The 19,364-nt window shown below is 35.3% G+C and overlaps 1 protein-coding gene across 1 annotated transcript in view; it reads left to right on the forward strand.

Moving 5' to 3' along the window:
• CFAP46 (cilia and flagella associated protein 46) overlaps nt 1-19,364 on the forward strand; it is a gene marked incomplete at both ends in the record, with an annotated part of 90,987 nt that overhangs the window by 10,884 nt on the left and 60,739 nt on the right. Inside the window, 11 exons of the mRNA XM_080621111.1 lie at nt 975-1,118; nt 3,862-3,960; nt 5,345-5,535; nt 7,487-7,715; nt 8,906-9,026; nt 11,354-11,477; nt 12,352-12,482; nt 15,371-15,516; nt 16,032-16,165; nt 17,673-17,885; nt 19,077-19,287. Of these exons, the coding sequence (XP_080477237.1) occupies nt 975-1,118; nt 3,862-3,960; nt 5,345-5,535; nt 7,487-7,715; nt 8,906-9,026; nt 11,354-11,477; nt 12,352-12,482; nt 15,371-15,516; nt 16,032-16,165; nt 17,673-17,885; nt 19,077-19,287 (1,743 nt within the window). The remainder of the gene's footprint in view (nt 1-974; nt 1,119-3,861; nt 3,961-5,344; nt 5,536-7,486; nt 7,716-8,905; nt 9,027-11,353; nt 11,478-12,351; nt 12,483-15,370; nt 15,517-16,031; nt 16,166-17,672; nt 17,886-19,076; nt 19,288-19,364) is intronic.

Consider the following 19,364-nt stretch of genomic DNA (forward strand, 5'->3'; position numbering starts at 1 on the left):
AGCATCTGTTCTAAGTGTGAAGTGAGTTTTACTTGTCATAGCCCTGTGAAAGGTGATGCTGAAGCTAATCCTGCTTCCACTGAAGTCTGTCAAAATTCCCATTGACCTTGAAGGAGTGAACTCGCACTTAGTTGTAGTGGTTTATCTTGCATTAACACTTAGGTCATCTTAAAAAAGGACAAAGATCCTATTAGACTTTATTAAAGAACCCAAGATTAAATATCTTCTTCTATATAGCTGTCTATATAACATGATTAAATCTTTCCATAACCTTTTCTTTTTGATAAAATTTGATTTTTAAGAGGTCTTAGAATTGACAAGTGTTTTTCAGACTTTGGTTAATTTTTTAGCTTTTCTTGCAGTCCTTCCCAGTTCTTCAGCGTAATTTTGAAATGCAGACTAAACTGAACTCTCTATTCCAGTAGTTATACCACAGCTGTTACATATGGAAGTAATATGACATGTTTACTCATTAAGGTCAATCTTCTTTGAGAATATTAAGGTAGCTCTTTACTTCTCCTATCCTGGGCAGTACTCTGTGCTTGTTTGGTTATTTACGGAGAGCCAAACGCTTAGAACACAGTCCCCTACTATGTGTATTCTTTGTTCTTACTTCCTAAATAACTAACCAGTGGATTTGACTGGTTTAAGTTGTGTGATGTTTGACTGCATTGTATTTCTAGAATTGCTTGCAATCTTCTTTTGCTGTTTCGTCATCTTTGTGCTGCATACATTTCATTCTGTATTTTCTGTGTTCTTCAGGAACAGTTTATGCAAGACTACTGTACTAATTCCTTTCCATAAACAGAGATACTTTTGTATTTTTCATCCATTTTTCAATCTTTTTCCTTTTTCTTTTTTGGCTTTGAACATCACTAATATAATCGTATCCTCTAACGTTCAGATGAATGCAAGGTTTTCAGATATTTTTTAAAAAGTTACTTCTATATGGTGTTTTTAAAATTCCATAAAAGAGCAATATCAGATTCTCTGAAATAGTATTTTTCTATTTTAAAAGGATTCCTTTGATTCTGGAATTAGGCCGGTTTTCTTTGAAAGCAAACTACATTAAGCTTGCATATGATTGTATACTTGATTTGAAGAGAGCTGGGATTACTGTAAGTATTAACATTAAAGTTGATCTTCATTGTTTTAGACCCCACTTGTGATTATAATTTAAAAATAATACTGATGGTACTGGGATCTTATGTCCATCTCTGTATTGGTTATATATTCATTGATATAAATAATTATTTGGATAAGTTTTCTATTACTAAACTAGACAGAAGGTGTAAGGTCAGAAGGTAAGGTATAGGATAGAGTAATTAGCAGTGCAGTTAGTTCTGGCAAATAAATGATAACTGTAAATTTTTGCTTATGTTTTTTAAATGTTATCTGTGGAACAGTTTGGCTGGACATTAAATGCTGCCTGCGGATTTTGAAGATTTAACCAGTTTACCCATTGAAATTGTAATTGATCACCAGGATCTGAGCTCTAAAGGCAGTTAATGTTGCATACATCCACGTTAGTCTTTTTCTGGAGCATGATTAGGGGACTGATGGAAGGAGGAGGTCAAAAAAGCCTGCCAAAAAAAGTGCCCCAAAGTAGTTACCTTTTCTGGAAAATAGAACTTGGGCATAGTTCTCTCATTGAAGCGAGAAATCCAGAGGCAGTGTGCCCCAACTGCCTCCCTAATCCTCTCCTTTTTGTGGATCTTTTCTGATAGTGTTTGTTCCTATACATTTCCTGGTTTCATTTAGTAGCAATGATTAATTTTCCAGCAATTTTCAGATTAGTTATTTAGTAACATTTAATAATTTTTAATAATTTTTATTAATTTAATAATTTTTACTCTTCTGTAGTATTTTTATTATACTGTTGCTGTAGGGGTATTCTTAGACTAAGACATTGTGTCGTCTCACTAATAACTCGTGTTTTGATATGTGTGCTCTTTTTGATTTCTGTATCCAGCTGGCTCTGAGATTTTTTTTTTTCCTTGTTCCTTTCTCATTGTTGTGGTTTAATCCCAGCCAGCAACTGTGAGCCCCACACAGTCGCTCACTTGCTCTCTTGGTGGGATGCGGGAGAGAATCAGAAGGGTAAAAGTGATAAAACTTGTGGCTTGAGATAGAAATAGTTTAATAACTAAGAAGAAATAATAATAAATTGTAAGGAAAAGATGAGGGGAAAAAAAAATAAAACCCATGCAAAAAATAAATTATGCAAATGAAAACCATTGCTCACCATCACCTGACTGATACCTTGCCAGTCCCAGAGCAGCTATAACTTTCCTGCCCAGTTTTATTGCTGAGCATGAATGACATCATATGCTTTTGAGATTCCCTTTAGTCATTTGGGACCCACTGTCCTGGCCATGTCCCCTCCCAACTCTTTGTGTATCCCTAGCCTGCTCACTGGTGGGACAGAGTGAGAAGCAGAACAGCTCTTGGCACTGTGCAAGCGCTGTGCAGCAATAACAGACACTTCCCTGTATGATGACCACTGTTTTCAGAACATGTCCAAAATGGAGCCACATAAAAGCTGCTGTGAAGAAAACTAACTCTATCCCAGCCAAAACAAGTACACCCGTTGAGAAACTGAACTGTTCATCACTCTATTCAGAAAATCAGTATGTTTTCCAGATGCAAAAATGTATAACAAAATGCCTGGTTGAGCTGGTTTTAGTAAGTTTTTAGTCATCTGAAATGTGCATGTAAGGAAATGTAAATGGCAAATACTGCCAAACAAATTTCAAAATGTACTTCTGAATTTCTACTATAATGATCCTACTTTGAGTTACTTGTAAGGTAAATTTTACTTATCCTCTCTAATTATGTTTTTTTATTCCAGATGTCTGCTTCAGGCCCATTTTGTCTGACAATTTCCTGCAAGTCTAAAATCAGACACAATTCCATAGCATCCCACTGAATGTGTTTAAATCCTCTAGATCAAAGATCCACAAGTATTCATATAGATAGTAATAGCAAGTATCTGCTCTGCAGCAGCAGTAGAGAAGCCTTGCTTTTATTTCAGCCTTCTCCCTTAGAGTTAGTGGGTGTTCAAGTGACAATCTTTAGATTGACTGGTATCATTTTGACAGTGACCCCTTCATGGCAGAGAGAGAAATCTGTATCAAGTTCCAGTTCCTTGGCTTTTGCCAAATACTGACCGATTCCTCAGCTATACCATGTCATTACATGATAGTGGGAGTTCTACTTTCATCCAAGTTTTCAGGATTTCATCTGTTTTCCAGTCATGGGAATGTTAAATTTACAAAGGTCATGCTGAGTGATTCGATAATATTTCATAATGAATGATGAATGGAGATGCTGTCTGGCCTTTGTTACTGCACCATGTGAAAGAAAATACCAAGTATCTTAGATAATTCATACGCATAATTTGTATGATTTAATAGCCAGATTTTTCCTGAGGTGTTAGAAATCTACCCTTTTTTTCACGTTAAAGTTGCCATCAAAATGAATCCTTTCTGTCTTGACTAGCTCCTATTTATTCCAAGCATGTACTTTTTCAATAACACTAGCAAGCAAGAATCTTCTAGAACTGAAATCAGTTTACAGCACAGGAACAATCAAGTGTATGCTGTTTTTCTTATTGCTGAGTCTAGCAATGAACAACTTTAAAAATACTGTATAGTTATTTTGCAGCTTTGGCTTAGAAAGAAGTGGCTGCTGTTCAGACAACAAAGTCTACTCCCTCTATTATTTCAGTTAATTAGCTGGTGTAGTGGGTTCTCCAGTAAGAAAGTACAGTGCTGTATTAGGGTAATTGCATGTGTTAAATCTTCATTGTGTTCCTTTTTAATTATTAAAATTAGAATTTTGTATATGAATACTACATAGGAGCAACGGAAACTTATTGAAATAGAATGCCTGGAATGTGAATATGAAGCAAAAAAACTTGATACTAAAATTGTGACTTATACCCAAGGAGTCGTTGAGGTATGTTCTTTAACATGTGCTTTGAGAGAAAAGTGGAAGTTTGCTAAACTTTGGAAACTGCACTGTGTTTATGTATCTTAGCGACATTATACTGATCAGAAATTCTTTTAAACTTTTATATTCTTTCTAATTGGGCTTCCAAGAACAAAATCGGAAAAAATAAACAGTAGTTGTATATTCCTTCCTTAAGTTTTCTGACTGACTATAAAGATTCATAATATATTACTTTCCAAGAGTAAAGATGGTAACATTGAGGCATGCAAAGGCAATGCTCTCGTGTTTTCATATTTTACATTTATGGGAGGTGTTTGCATAAAATATCTTTAGTTTGAAGGGACCCATAAAGATCATAGAGTCCAACTCAACTATTATTGCGTGTTATGGGTGATCTCATACAGATTCTTGCGTCAGAGAAATGAAGATTATTCTCAATAAATTGTCACACTGGAGAGGATTTTTCTTAGATTTCTGTAGCCAGTTGACTCAGTTATAATTCAAGCAATCAAAAGTAGAAGCCTAAATTGTCAATATTATCAATGGGATTAGATAGAGACCTACAATGAGAAATTTATAACAGCTATTAGAGGCACCTGAAGTTCCTAAAATGGGAAGTATGAATACGCTTCATGGAAATAGATAGTGCATAAACTTACTCTTCTGTATGACTGTTTACCTTTTGAAGTTCAGAAATCCCATTCACTTTTGAAAAAACAATTTCATGAATTCCTCATAAAATTAAACACTAATAATAGTGCTTAAATAAAAAATAGGATATTCAGATATTTGCGTATTTCTAAATATTCCTACCACAGTGTATGAGAGGGTTGCAGTTGGAGAGGGTTTTTTTTAAATAAAAACCAAATAAATAAATAAATCTAAATAATATTCAAATAAATTTAAAAAAATTGTTTTTAATCACATAAACTCTAAATAGAACTTGCTAATTATCAAGTGTCTGTTACTGTAGGTAAGGTTTTGCTTTTAGTTTTAACAGGAATCAGGTTTATTTGACAGTATGGCAAATCCCATTTGTAGTATTTCTTTTTTTCCTCTCCTACACTGCATTTGTAGCTTGGTATTAAAAAAAAAATAAATCTGGATTCATGAATATGTCACAGTGATCAATTTCTGTTTACTGTAAGAAAGGGGAATAGCTGACAGACTTCTGCCTGAAATATGTAGTAACAGCGAAGAGTACGTAAAAGAAATACTCCTTAGTTAGCAATAGCTATTGAAAAAAAACCCCAAAACCAAAGTTTCCAAAGTTTGCTGACTGAGCAACTACTTCCTATTGGAAACAGTCCGAAATTAAAATTTGGAGGAACATGTAAGAAGTTATATTCATTAAATGCAATATATGCTAATAAATCTCTCATTTGTGTAGGCTCAACTGGGATTGATAAAAAATCTTGAGTTAACTTTAAAGCATGCAGTTCGATTGGGTGATCCTGATGTGATCCAGGTTGTTTGTACAACCCAGTGGAACCTGTGCTTACCACTACTACAGCACAATTTGCATCAATGTGTACGAAAGCCATTGATATCAGTTGCTGATGTCCTTGAGGAGATTGACAGGTATCCTTCTATGCTGTGTACTTTCTAAATTTTTACTTTGAAAGGTCTAATGACTGAGCATCAAACTTATTTCAAAGCTCAAGCTTTATGGTGTTAAGTGTTTTGGAAAACTTTCCACTATCTTCTAATAAATTAGTGTCTGTGTATTGTGCACATTTCCTCATGAGTCGTTTAACAGAGGTTCCTTTCAGGAAAAATCTCACACTGTTTAAGGGCCTATAGCACATACTGGAATGTCGCAGAATGGACTCAGTCAGAGATCAATGTAATCAGACAAAAGCCATTTATTATAGAAAACTAGCTATATACTATTTTTTAAAGTTGTTTACACTAACTTGGCCCATTGTGATTGGATAAGTATCTTTAAGGCCCTTAACAACTAACATATAATTGGTTAAGCACAGGTGTGAGAACCTGACCTTCAAAGTTTTCCAACAGTCCTCAGTTTAGCAACTCAGTAAATTCTGACTCCTTATCTTGCTGGGATTCTCACTCCCAGTGCCTCACTCCCATCCTCCTTCACCTTTAGTTGTCCCTCAGTTCATGTTGAACTCCACGTAGGCACTTGCTGATCTTTGCCAGAAAATCATCCGCATCGGAATTTATTAGGAATTGAAAAATACAATTAATCAAAATTATGTGTAATATGTATAGGCTGACTACTAAGAACAAAGATCATAACTTTTGTAGTAGAGCTAATAACAAACAACGTAATTTGTCATTTGAGCAGAAAAGTAGGTGGTATTACAGAGGAAGGTGAGTAATATATATTCAGTGTTTTAAAAATGTAATTTTTTGGTTGCATAAAGAAGAAACAGAAGCCTGAAGAAGCATATATACAAATGTACAAACTCACTATGTTGTATTTCTATACTTTTTTCTTATGCTTTCCATATAAAGAGTGCAATATCAGCACACAAGACTTTGATATTTATACTAAATGACAGTAATGACAGTTGTTTAAAAGCTTGAAGGTCTGTTTTTTGGGGGGGTTTTCTTTTGTTTTCTGTCTATTCTAACAGTCCAGTAGACCCAGCCTTAGTGCTGATGTGTCACTAGAGATTGTGTGAAGTCATTGTCCTTATTAATTTGCCTGTCTTCATTTTTAGTTTGGTTGCAGCATTAATTGTAACTACTTTGGTCTGGAGTAAAAGGGTGGCATTTGCCTGGTCAGATTAGCTGTAATGTAGATATACGTTCCTTGTTTGTCATGATATGTGATAGCCTTGAAAACCTTCCCCCTGTTCTAGTTTTCATAACATGGCTTTAATTTATCTGATTTTTTTTTTTGCTTTCTTCCTGGAAATAATTGGAAGCAGCATGTAGAGCTCAGAGCTGTCATGAGCAGCTTCCTGTGGCAGGTGGTAGATAAGGGAGCATAGTGTACCTGAGACTGGAGAACACACAGTTGTTACTGGAAACATGCTGGCTTCATGGAGTGGTTTCAGTAGGGTCTAGGGAAAGACGCTGCCTGCAGTGTGTGTGCCTCTGGTGAGCCAGATCTGTAAAAGGGGTTTGCTTTTTTAGCTAGTTAGGGCTAGATTTTTTTAGAAGTATTACCTTCTACATAAATGTTAGGAACAAAGAGTGAACTTTAATCAAAAGCGGCCATTGTCCAGTTCATCGTGCTTCCTCTGGTACTTTTGAAAATCTGTTCACTTCTCTTCATACCTAAGTGGTAACTTTAGTGTTGGTACTGAAAAACAGTTCTGCTAACACACAGGATCAGTTAGGCTACAAGTTGTGTTGCTTCTTTCTGGCTGCGTTTTTTCATGCAAGTAAAATGCAGTTAAATGTTCTAAGTCATTTTATTAAAAAGGCATATTTAAAATGATTGAGACCAGTGCTGGAGTGACTTTTAATTATTGAGTTTTACTTTGGGTAATTTTTAGGTCTAGGAATTTCAGTTTGTCTCATTTTAACAGTTTTCATTTAAATTCGTATTCCTTAGCATGTTGGTTTTGTTGCGTTGCCAAGTTCATATGGAAGTAGCTCGTATTGAAGAAGATGGGGATAGAATAGAGGCTGCTGTGGAACATTTGCAAAAAGCTATACATCTAAACAACAGTGGGCAGTATCAAGAACTTCTAAGACTGGCTTTTAACCGTCTTCATGTGTACAGTATGCTGTATAAGTCACCTGAGCGTCTAGAGGATCGGGCAGTAATGATAATTGAACAGGTAGGTAATCATGAAGAATAAGGTCTGTAGCTGAAATAATAGGTCTGCTTATCAAATTCTTCCAGAGGAAAGTCAGCTGTTTAGTAGAACTGCGTATTAGCCAGCATCAGCTTGCTTTCAGCAAATTAGCATTGGTTGGCTGCCTTGAAAATCTCTACTTCTCTCTGTGGTGGTCATGATGCTTCACACTCTGAAGACTGCAATAGAGGATTTTTTCCAATTATACTCAAAGCTTATTTCTTGGAGGGGAGGAGAAGTTACTCATTAGCAAAAATATCAGCAAAGAAGAAGCCTATTCATAATTGTCAACAATTACGATTTCATTGCATGGAACAGTATTTTAATTAATGAGAAGAGCAGTAGCCAAGTAGCTAAATATCCTGGCTGGCTTGGGGATAAATCAGTATTATGTCACATTAACAAATGATGCTAAATAATATGATTTAAAGTCACAGTGTAGTCATTGCCAAGAGTTACTGCATGTAATTCTGTTGCGATGCCTCAGCACCTGAACAAAAATCATGTTGACAACTGATTGTTGTCAAAAAGAATTTTAATCTATACACCATTTTGGAATATTCACAGAAATTAAGATGTGTACACTGAACTTAAAATCAGTGCTGGAAATTTGCTGGTGAGTGGATATGTCTATTGTTAAGACAAAGAAAAGTGAAGGTTTTTTGGTCTAGTTTTAATGCGTTTTTCATGCAAGGTTACTCTGTTTAAATGTTATTTTTTTAAAAAAAGCACTTACACCTCCTCTAACTTTAGCTGATTCTGATGGACTAGGGAGTTCTTAATATTTTGTAGCAATTCCTAGTTATTGCACAATGGATATGTTACTGTTGGTTTCTAAATAGGTACTGTTCTTTATTTAAGAAAGTATAACATGACAGGTTATACACTGAGGAATATACTGTAAAGATCCATGAGGAGCATGAATTGTACTTTGTATTCAGTTATCTTTGATGTCTTCGTGACAAGATTGAACCAAAGTTCTACGGTCACTTTCAACAACAATATTATTGCAAAATGATGTGTAAGATCTATGAAGATGCAAAATTCCTATAGGTATTTTTTGTTAGTAGGAAGTTAGATGATCTGCATTCTGTTATGTTTAATAAATAAGAGGTACAAATAGGAAAATAATAAAAATTAACCTTGTAACAATTAGTTCTTTCTTTATGTAGGTTAAAAGGGGAAAGCAGAAAGATGATGCAAGGCAAAAGAGATCCCTGCTGATAAATGCAGGTCTTGCACTAGCTCCTGATTCATTTCAGATAGTGCTTGACAGTGAAAATGAAGCTAAAGGTAATGTACATACATGTGACTAAAAGTCAGTGCACTTGACATTGACAGCTTTGCACAGTCTTGAGGGTTGGGCATAATATATAGTGGCAATATGTAGAGAATATTGCAATACGGGTGAAGTGACAGTTCTGCTGAATTCTGTGCTCCTATCGGTTTCAGTAGGGATCCAAGATTTATACTGTGAGACTGGGAGAGGAAATGTTATTGTTTTCACCTCTGAATTAATCTGAATCTTATTGTTGTGCTGTAAGTTGTGCTGTAATTTTATTTTCACTGTGTGCCACTCCTGAATATTCTTACCCAAGGTCAGTTTTAAATGTTACTTTCCAAAGTTCACCCCATAATATTCTGTGTTAATTACATACAATATTGGGTATTTATTCTATATTGTGATAGTCTTTCTAGTCTGAAATCTTGCTTTTGAGAGATCAAGTTTTGCATGCAGATCTAGGCATGAATTACTTACTTTCTAAAACATGGATCATAAATAGGCATGTTCCTTATGCCACAAACTGCTTCAGTTCTTGACTATGCAGCTTGTTGTTGAACAACAGTGGACAAGGAACACATGTTCCAGATTGCTTGAATTGTTTTGTCTTATCTTGGCAATATAGCAAGTGTGTGACTTAGTTAACCTTCTGAGGATACCCCGTGTACTCCTAGGGTAGAGATAATGCTGGAGGAGGGAATGCTCCAGCTCCTGTAGCTTCCAAACCAGCTATTATCAAAATATTCCTGTTTGATATAACATTTTATAAGATTTTGTTTTGAAAGAATTCAGGTGTTCCTGAGGCTGTCATCTGAAGAATGTTTTTTGATCTTTCCATGACACTTAGAATCATAGAACAGTTAAGGTTGGAAGGGACCTTAAGATCATCTAGTTCCAACCCCCTGCCGTGGGCAGGGACACCTCACACTAGACCATGTTACCCAAGGCTCTATCCAACCTGGCCTTGAACACTGCCAGGGATGGATCATTTACCAGTTCTTTGGGCAACCTGTGCCAGTGCTTCACCACACTTACAGTAAAGAACTACCTCCTTATATCCAACCTGAACTTCCCCTGTTTAACTTGAAACCCACTTAAGTTACATGTAAGTTACAACAAACTGAAACATGTTTATTGAACAGGTAAGAATATATATATAAATAACTTGTATTTTTGAAACACACATAGGACAGGACATCAGATCTGCAGGTGTTTTGGTATTTTTTCTTTTAAGTTGCATAAATAACTGTAAATTGTCATTTCATTTTTTGCTGATGTATGTGCTAGCCTAATATAGAGAGCATTGTACCCACAGATCCAGAGAAAAGTGTACATTTTTAATCCACAATTCTTTGCCCTTAAATCTTACACTATAATACTGTCATTGCTCGTTGTACTGAACGTTGTTTGTCAGTTGATCTATGAGTATCGCAGCCTTATATGCTACATAAAGCATTGCAAAACATTTTTTGCAAGAATGGTAAAACACTATACCTTTCTCTTTTCATTGTATATGAATGCAAGTGAACCTGCAGATATATATATTAAAGCCAAAAATACTTTATATGTATTTTCTGCTATTATTTGGTGAATTTTTTGAGGATGAAGTTAAAACTTACTGAGTCTGCATTGTGCTAGGGAGCATGTCTTAGATTCGAGTGGATGTCCAGAGTCATTGGATTTCCCAGTCATATCAAAGTTACTTGTGTTCTAATGTAAACCATCTCCTCTATGTCATTACATGCAAAAAAATACCTCTTTTTGATGTGTCTGTACCACTGAAGTGATTTTCTACCTCAGCGAACCAGCTTCTTCCTCCCTTGTATCATTATTCTGTGTTGGTAATATCTTTGTTTAATATTTTTGCCCAGTATCTTGTTGATGAAGTAAACCAGAAGTCAGTATTCTCAAATTAAAACAGAACAACAAACTTTAATATTGATTGAAAATGTGTTTGATTAGGTAAGTGTACTTAAAATTCAGCTTGAGTGTGAACTTTATGTATTAACTTCATCCCTTTACTCTTGACTGAGGCTCATTAGAGCAATGTGTGTCCTGTCAGAAAAGAGGTGTACGTGAGATATTTGAGGGCCAAACAAGGATAAATCAGTTTTTGTATGGACAACTATATCTGAACATACAGAAAAAACAGAATTCATGCTGATGGGGTTGTTTTTCATGTTAGTTGGTTGGTTTGGGGAAAGCTTGAATTGCTTAATAAAGTGCTGGATTTTATGTGTTTCAGAAACCAGTTATGACTCAAAATGCATACCCTTCATGTGGACTTTTTAATATCTTGTACTTAAAATTTACCTCAAATTCTTTTGTCTTTGCTAAGTTTCCTCAGGTGAAAGCAGGAGTCAAATAAGCAACCTCTGTGCTAAAGCACAACATCATATTAAAAGTGTGGAGAAAGTTGATGAACATTTGAAACACCTGAGGAATGGAAATGACAGAGAGAGGTAATTCCTATGGTGAAGAAGTGTCTCTTTCATCTTGTGTAAAAGTGTCTAACTGGAAAGTTTCTTACTACAGCTAAGTTACTTGACGACACCTTGTAAGAGGCTGAATACTTGAGTCAAACCTGGCAAAATGTTGAAGCATGTGTTTAATTTTGTTTGAAAAGTTCCATTACATTCACATGCTCTGTATAACTATTCTTCTGCTGCTTCTAATCTCTCTCACATGCACAAAATCACCTATTGGTGTGAAATGAACACACAGAATATTAGTGGATTAAGGCTGGAAGACTGAATAACTTGATGAACAACTGAAAGTTTACTGCAGTGTGGTTTTAGGTCCTTGTACCATATCACATGCTAACCTTTTTGATAAAGAAATGAAGTAGTCCATTCTGAGTCAGGAAGATTTATCTGTAGGAAAATCATAGGTTTTGTTTTATCATTCTTGATTTAAAAGGAGATACTTGCCTTTTTTTTTTTTCTCCCTAAAAATTCCTGTGAGGAAATTTAAAATTGTTTTCTAAAAAATACTAAATACAAACTTGTTTTCAAGACTTGTTTTCTGAAATTCTCAGCATCAGTTTTGAAATATTTAGTCTATTTTGCAAGATAGGTAATAGTGGTGTCACACACATTTTGAAATTTCAGTAGAGTTACTATCCAAAGCAAGAATTTTGACCCACTCTTCATATGCTGAGGGGATTTTTTTTAGATTGATAAAGTAATAGTGTTATCTTTCCTGCTGATAAGAAGTCTTCCGTTTATTAATTTTTATTAGACTTAAAATTCTATTGATGATGGCCATCATTAGTGACATGATGTTCGTGCTAATCCAGCTTATGAAGTAATTTTATGTATGCTCTTTCTTTGGTAGAATTAGACTTTGGGCAGATTTGGCAAAAGTTGCGCGTAAGCAAGAAGTGTGGGATGTCTGCCGTGCAGCTTGCAGATTCTGTCTCTGGTATGATGATACTTTGTTTAGGAAGGTAGCAAAGCCTAAAAAAAGTAAGTGAACAAATTATTCCAAATGTTGTAAGAGGAACTCTTCCCTCATTTATTAGACTTACTTGAAAAAGTCAGTCAATATTATTATTTTTTTCCTTCCCACCGAGGAATCTAGAAGTCGGTCAGTACATTTTCTGTTGAAACCATTCTCTGCCTTCAGGAGTGTTTCACTGGTGCAAAAGAAAAGTACGAGTATGAAATTTATTTATCTGTCTAAGAAAATAGGTTCTTTCCCTAATGGTCATCTAGGTCCATATTACCCATCTCTGTCATATTTAATTACCTGGGGAAACTGAAGAAAATGGATTATCAGTCACTCTGTATGAGGCTCATGTGGTAACATTTTTACCTGTTGTTCCCTTATTAGTGGTTCCTCTGAGGTGCCCAACCTTGTCTGTGCCTTGTTTCTTGAGGGTCTACTGAAAATCAAACACAAATGTTAAAAGAGTTCTCAACTCAGTGAAAGAGCACTTTCAAACCACTAGCTGCTTGCTTGCATATATCTTGTTAAAGTGGTTTTTTTGTCTGGGAGTTCGTAAAACTCACCTTAAAAACAGATGTAATTCTAGTGCACATCCTGTTGGCTGGGTTTTGGTTTTTTTTTCCTACCCAATGTTGATTGAAACTTTTCCACGTTTTTCTCTAGATTGTTTCCAAGGTCCACTTAAAATATGGCTTAATTTGCCTGTTTTCTTTCACAAATTTTGTATCTCCAGACTAGCCATGTTTAATCTTTCATCTCTTTTCCAAAGTAAAGCGAAAATGAAGTACTTAGCAGGAGCTCTGGGCAGCCATGCACCAAACCAGTCATTAATAGAAACTGGTATGTTCTTTTCTTCTTTCACAAGTTTTCCATCTCCAAGGTAAAGGTGTCTTTCTCATACTCTGAATGTTTACAGGGCTTTGTAATTTTGTCTGTGTCTTTTCCTGGGTAGGCAGGGCATCAAGACACTTTTCCTATTTCCTATTTCAAGACATTATTCCTATTAAAACTATTCTATGATTCCTCTCTGTTTAGAAGTGTTTCAAATGGTTCAATTAAAGTTTGTTACGAGGTTGCTGAAGTTGGCTGATGCTTTCAGAGGAAGAATGTGACCAGAATTCCAGCACTAGCTCTGACCATAGGTCAGCATTCTCAGAAACAGCCTCCTGAAAACCCATTCATACTTCCACTCAGTGTTAGGTGTTTCTGTCAGTGTGAAGGAGACAATGTTGCATTTGATGGGCAGTTGGGGTGATCTGGTCTGAACAGTTTCTAGCTGTGGAAATAGCTCCTTACAGTTAAATGAAACATGAACAGGCTTGAAACATGAATAGGTTTGTAGATGCTCAAGGCAAGAAGAGAAAGCTATGATTGGCTGGAGTTCTCTGAGAACTGTTGCACCATTCATTTTCATGCTCCACTTAATTTTTCTTTACTACAAGAAACCTGGAGAGGGGCTTTGGACAAGGGTCTGTAAGGGCAGGACAAGGGGAATGGCTTTAACCTGCCAGAGGGGAGACTGAGATGAGCTCTTAGGCAGAAGCTCTTCCCTGTGAGGATGCTGAGGCGCTGGCACAGGGTGCCCAGAGAAGCTGTGGCTGCCCCATCCCTGGCAGTGTTCAAGGCCAGGTAGGACACATGGGCTTGGAGCAAGCTGCTCTAGTGGAAGGTGTCCCTGTCCCTGGCAGTGCAGTGGGTTGGAAGTCATGAGCTTTAAGGTCCCTTCCAACACAAACCGCTCAGTGATTCTAGGATTAGTGCATGAGAAAAATGAAAGGTTTTCTTTACATATATCATATTGAGGATAGGGGAAAAACAGTTGTATTGTGAAGACCCTTTACAGAGGCTTGCCGGGTTGTCAGTCCTGAAAAAAGGCACCTAATTCAAGATGTTCTAGAGTTAGAGAAAAATAACATGCCAGTTCCTATTAATGACTTTTCCATGACCATGGTGGGTACGTGGTCGCTTTGAGTTTCTGGTAAGGACTTCTTTTCCCCTTTAGCTTGGAAAAGAGATGAAAGACAAAACATGGCTTATCTGGAGAAGTTGAATATGTGTGATTGGTCTAGGCACCTGGAGCAATCCACTCAAATTATCAGACTTGAGGTTTTAAGAAAACAAAAGCGTTACTTTTTAACAGAAATTAAAAGGTTATTTTGGAATATTGAAGTATGGTTAAAAAATTAGAGAAAGACTGGTAAGTAAGATTTATCAAAGAGTATTGAACTTGATGGTCAAACAGAAGCTCTGGTTCAGGAAATTGCATGCAGATTCTGAAAAACTGTGAAAGTAGACCAGGATTAAAAATAGCTTTGTGTATCCTACTTTTCCTCAAACACCCACCATTGGCCAGCAATGTAGAGGAAACCCACTCTGACAGCTTTTATGCTCTTACTTTGTGTTTATATCAAAATAATTTTGTTCCTTTCCCTTCATTATTAAACAAAAAAAAAATATGCCATTTTTCTCTCTTATGATACGTACATTGCCAGAAAGTCAAACTCATCCATGATTTTAAAAAACTGAGATTCTAGCCACTACGAATGTTCAGCACTCTCATTGATGCAATAAAATTGAACTAGAGGCCATGAGTTATATTCATCTTAATGTAATCTCAGTAAGCATGTTATGACTGGAGCAAGTTATTTGCTGCAAGTGTTGAAGTTGATGCACAAATGCAGCAATATCACAGGTAATTGATACCTCAGCACTGCTTGAGAAGAACAGGCTTTGAGTGCAATAGATTGTACTGATGAAAAAAAAAGTGAGTGAAACAATTTTAAGTCTGTACTTGTTAAGTCTTGTGGATTTAAGGACATGAAGAAATTTTTACATTTTAAAATGGAGGTGATTTTTTTCTGATTTGCCTGGTAATAATAAAGGAATTCTGTCTTTTTAGTTTTAGCACAGAAGAAGAAAGCTACTACAACTGTGATGGATGATGGTCAAGGTGACAGCTTGCCAGTAGAATCGTTACTAACTACTAAATCCTTCTCTTTTGAAAGAGATTTACTCAGAATATTAGCAGAAATAAGATTCATTAATGCAGAGGTAAATAAATTGTACAGCTGTCATTCATATTTGTTTTATTTAGCTATGTTTTATGTATAATTTTATGTATAAATCTTAAAGCCCTGGAATATTCAGTTTAATTACTATCTCCACAGGAACTAAAGGAAGAAGTTGTTTCATGAAGCATCTTTATCAAAATACTCTGTGAAAGTAACTATAGCTATAGTCACTGCAGGTGGTGATAATACATTTTTACAAGGGATTCTGCTATAAATGTTTGACATGATACTTCTGGATCCTTAAAGTTCCAGCATGGTTATAAATATATATATAATTTTCAAAATTAAACTATTTAGTAGAATTATCTACAGACAATTGGAAGATGGTGAAGTATTTTACATTGTATTCTATGCAGTTGTGCATTCCTGTACACCATCTGAAAAAGAAGTTTGTATTTTCTGATTTTGGAAGAGGTAACAACACTAATGCTAAGTCACAGTCTATTTTCACCATGATAACCTGCGTAGAAAATGTGTTTCTGTGTATCTTTCCAGGCAACTGTTCATTTATTAAGATTGCAGGGAATTGAACTGAATGATCATGCTATACCTCCAGAAGATGCAAGTCAGTGTCATCCAGGATATGTTTCGTATCTGTCTGAAAGTGATCCAGAATGGAAAACCTACAGGTGCTTTTCTTTAATATATAAAAAGACATAAGAACTGTAAGAGTTATTATCACATTCAGATGATAATTGCAAAAGTTATTTCATCTTAGTAAAATTCCTTGTCACCAGATGATTCATAATTGTAAGTTGTTGTGGTAATGGGAAAAGGATAAGAATCTAAAGAAATTATTTGAGAGAATTTTCTCTCAATTGCTTTCATTTTGGAGTGTGTATTTTATTTTTCATTTAACATTTATTTCTTTGAAACTAGTATCCCAACCTTAAAAACTGTTAAATCTGTATTATATTGACATTTAAGACCATTATATTCTGTATTTAAAATTGTATTTCCCCAAATCAAGCCCTATTTTGTCTTGCTTTATAGCTCCTGTAGATATAATGATGTCTGAATATCTGAATTCATAGAATGAATTGCAAAACGAGTCTGTTCCATCAAATCAACTGAAGTGAATAAGGGATAGTAGAGCATAGCAAGTGTCAGGGTTTTTTTTCACATGATTATTTCTTTCAGAGGACAGAGAGGGAAGAATTTTGAAGATGATATTTGAACTCTCTTCTGTTCACATTCATGCTAATATTAGCCTTATTGTGATAGTGGTCATGTCCTGAAAGGGTTGGATGCCAGAGTTGTGTTCTTAAGTCTGTTCATTAGGTCTGAAGGCTAAGTAAAGTTTCTCACACTGTCTGCTTGCTGATGTTTAGTGAAATGGGAAAAAAAATATAAACTTACCAGAACAAGGGACAAAGATGATGAGGATTCTGTTCCAAAATTTGCTACTAACCTGTTTTGGGGCTTACCCAATTAGATTAAAAACTCGTAGGAAAAAAGCACTTTGGTCTACTGTGTCTTGTACCATTGTTGACATAGTAATACGTTGTGCCAGTTTTTGCTTTTGGTTTTGTGACTCAACCATGGCAATTCTGTACGGTCATTCAAGACTGTGGTTTTTAGTTTTGCTTTTTCTAAGTAAAAGTACATCTTAATAATAAATTAAGAAAAAAAGTTACTGTAAAGAAAGTTATTGCAGAGTCTATGAAAAAGATCTTATTCTATTAAAGATTAATTTATCATTTCAGAACATCTGGAGATACTTTGAGTGGAAGAACACATGCAGTTACTAAATGAAAAAGACCTTAATTCTTGTGTGGAATGCCTTGTGTCTGTATTTAAATCGAGCCCTGTCATGGATATTTAATGATTTCTAGCACTTCTGTGTGGATTCACACATGCATTTTAAAAAGCCTGTGTGGACGAAGCGTTAACTATAAGCTGATAGCATTTGAGTGAGACTATTCAATTTATGTTGATTCCAGTTCCTTTCCTGAGTCATCTTCTGATCCGAGTAAAATATAATTTGATGTAGAAAGACTTAATAAATGCAGCTGAAAAGTAATTATATTTTTGTTGTTGTTGTTCATTAAGATGTACTACTGCATATTTAATCTTACAATATAATTCTTAGTGTTGAAGTTTTGGAATAACAGCTTCTTTATACTAACTTTATAGTTTATGGATAGACTGCTTATCTCAGTATGCTATGGAAAACTTCCAACGTGCAGCCAAAATAGGAGAAGAATTGAATGAAGCTTGGATTGTTCACAATGCTGTGGTGTATATCTTAAACTACAATAGACATCTTATCTCTTCAGGAAGACAGAGGGAAATCATTGAATACCTGCACACTCTTCTTAGAGCCATGAAGACTGTGGGGCATGATGGGTAAATTTGGATGTTTGGTTATGAACATGGTCTTCGCTTTCTAAAACAGAAAAAATATTTTTACAAACACTCTAAATCAGTTTGTGCTGTGAATGACAGTTATTGTTGTCTTTCATTCAACTTTATACTAAGCAATATTAATTTCTCTTCACTGTGGAATAGCAATATGTTCATGTAAAATAGTATTTTGTTGAGCTAATCAGAAAGAATCAAGAAAATTTGTTTAGCCTGTGAGTTTTCAGGAGAGCTCAAAATGTGTTTGCTTGCTGTCATGTGCTCTGAAGTTGAATTACATAGTAAATATGGTTTGTTACTCTATATTATTGTAAATATGTCTAATCAGAGCAACGTGAAAAGGAGGGGGGAAGAGGAGGGGGGTAAAAGTGCACATTAATAGACCATAAAAATGGGAACATAGATTCCACTGTGGTTTAGAGAAATCTTGTTGTGTAGTAAATGCAATAGGAGAATGATTGACAGAGGAGATGCTCAAGTTGAAGTCTTACTGTGAATGAAACACTAGAAATTGTAGCACATTTTTGACAGCAACCTCCTCGGCACTGGGCAGACTGTCAGGACCAGCAGCGAAGAAGACTTTTTTAACAGTATTGGAGAGCAAAACCTAAAGTACATTTTGCGCAGAGGTGAAGATTGGTAGTACCTGCTTATTAATGCTGAGGTTTAAGTTAGCATGTATCAGCAGTAATGTCTTAGTCATAATTCAGTTTGTGTTTTCTCAAAAAAAAAAAGTAATTCTAGCACAGCAGTTACAGCAGTTGATTGAAGGACAGCACAGTGTAATAGAGAAATGGAATTATGTGAGGCCTTTGGCTGAGGTGATTTTTTTAGGAAGTAGTTGTTATTTTCATGCATAGCAACCCACTAACAAAAAAATTTATTTTTAAATGTGTTTGACATAAATGTGTTTAGGTTTTTTTTTCTGTGAGGAAATAGAAATGATAGAGCTGAAATAATATGATGGAAACTATGAAAGTTGGTGTGGGATTTTGTACGTTTAGCCATTTTAACTGCTTTTACAGTGGAAAATTTTTTTGTAACATCCATAACTTTGCTTTTTTTTAAAAAAATCTAGACTTTCAAGTAATGTTTATTGCTTGAAAATAATAAACTTTATTACTTTTATTTTGATCTAATGCATTATGCACTTCTGATTTTTGTTTGCTTCTACAGAAGTGCTGAGATTTTATTGATGTTGTGTAATGCTTTGGCTCGAGGCTTAATTCTTTGTTGGATTCCAAATCCAAAACTTGCTGAGACGATAAAAAAAGATGCAGCAGACAGAAGCAGAAGAGCTTCAGTAAAGAAACATGAAAAACCAAATATCATCCAGTCTTCTTTAGTAGATCCCAGTGGACTTACTGATATCAAAGCTGCCTTAGAGGTACAAAGTCCTCATTTTTTATAGTATCACAGTATCACAGTATGTTAGAGATTGGAAGGGACCTCAAAAGATCATCT

The sequence above is a fragment of the Psittacula echo genome (assembly GCF_963264785.1).
Source record: "Psittacula echo genome assembly, chromosome: 6".
Classification (NCBI taxonomy): domain Eukaryota; kingdom Metazoa; phylum Chordata; class Aves; order Psittaciformes; family Psittacidae; genus Psittacula; species Psittacula echo.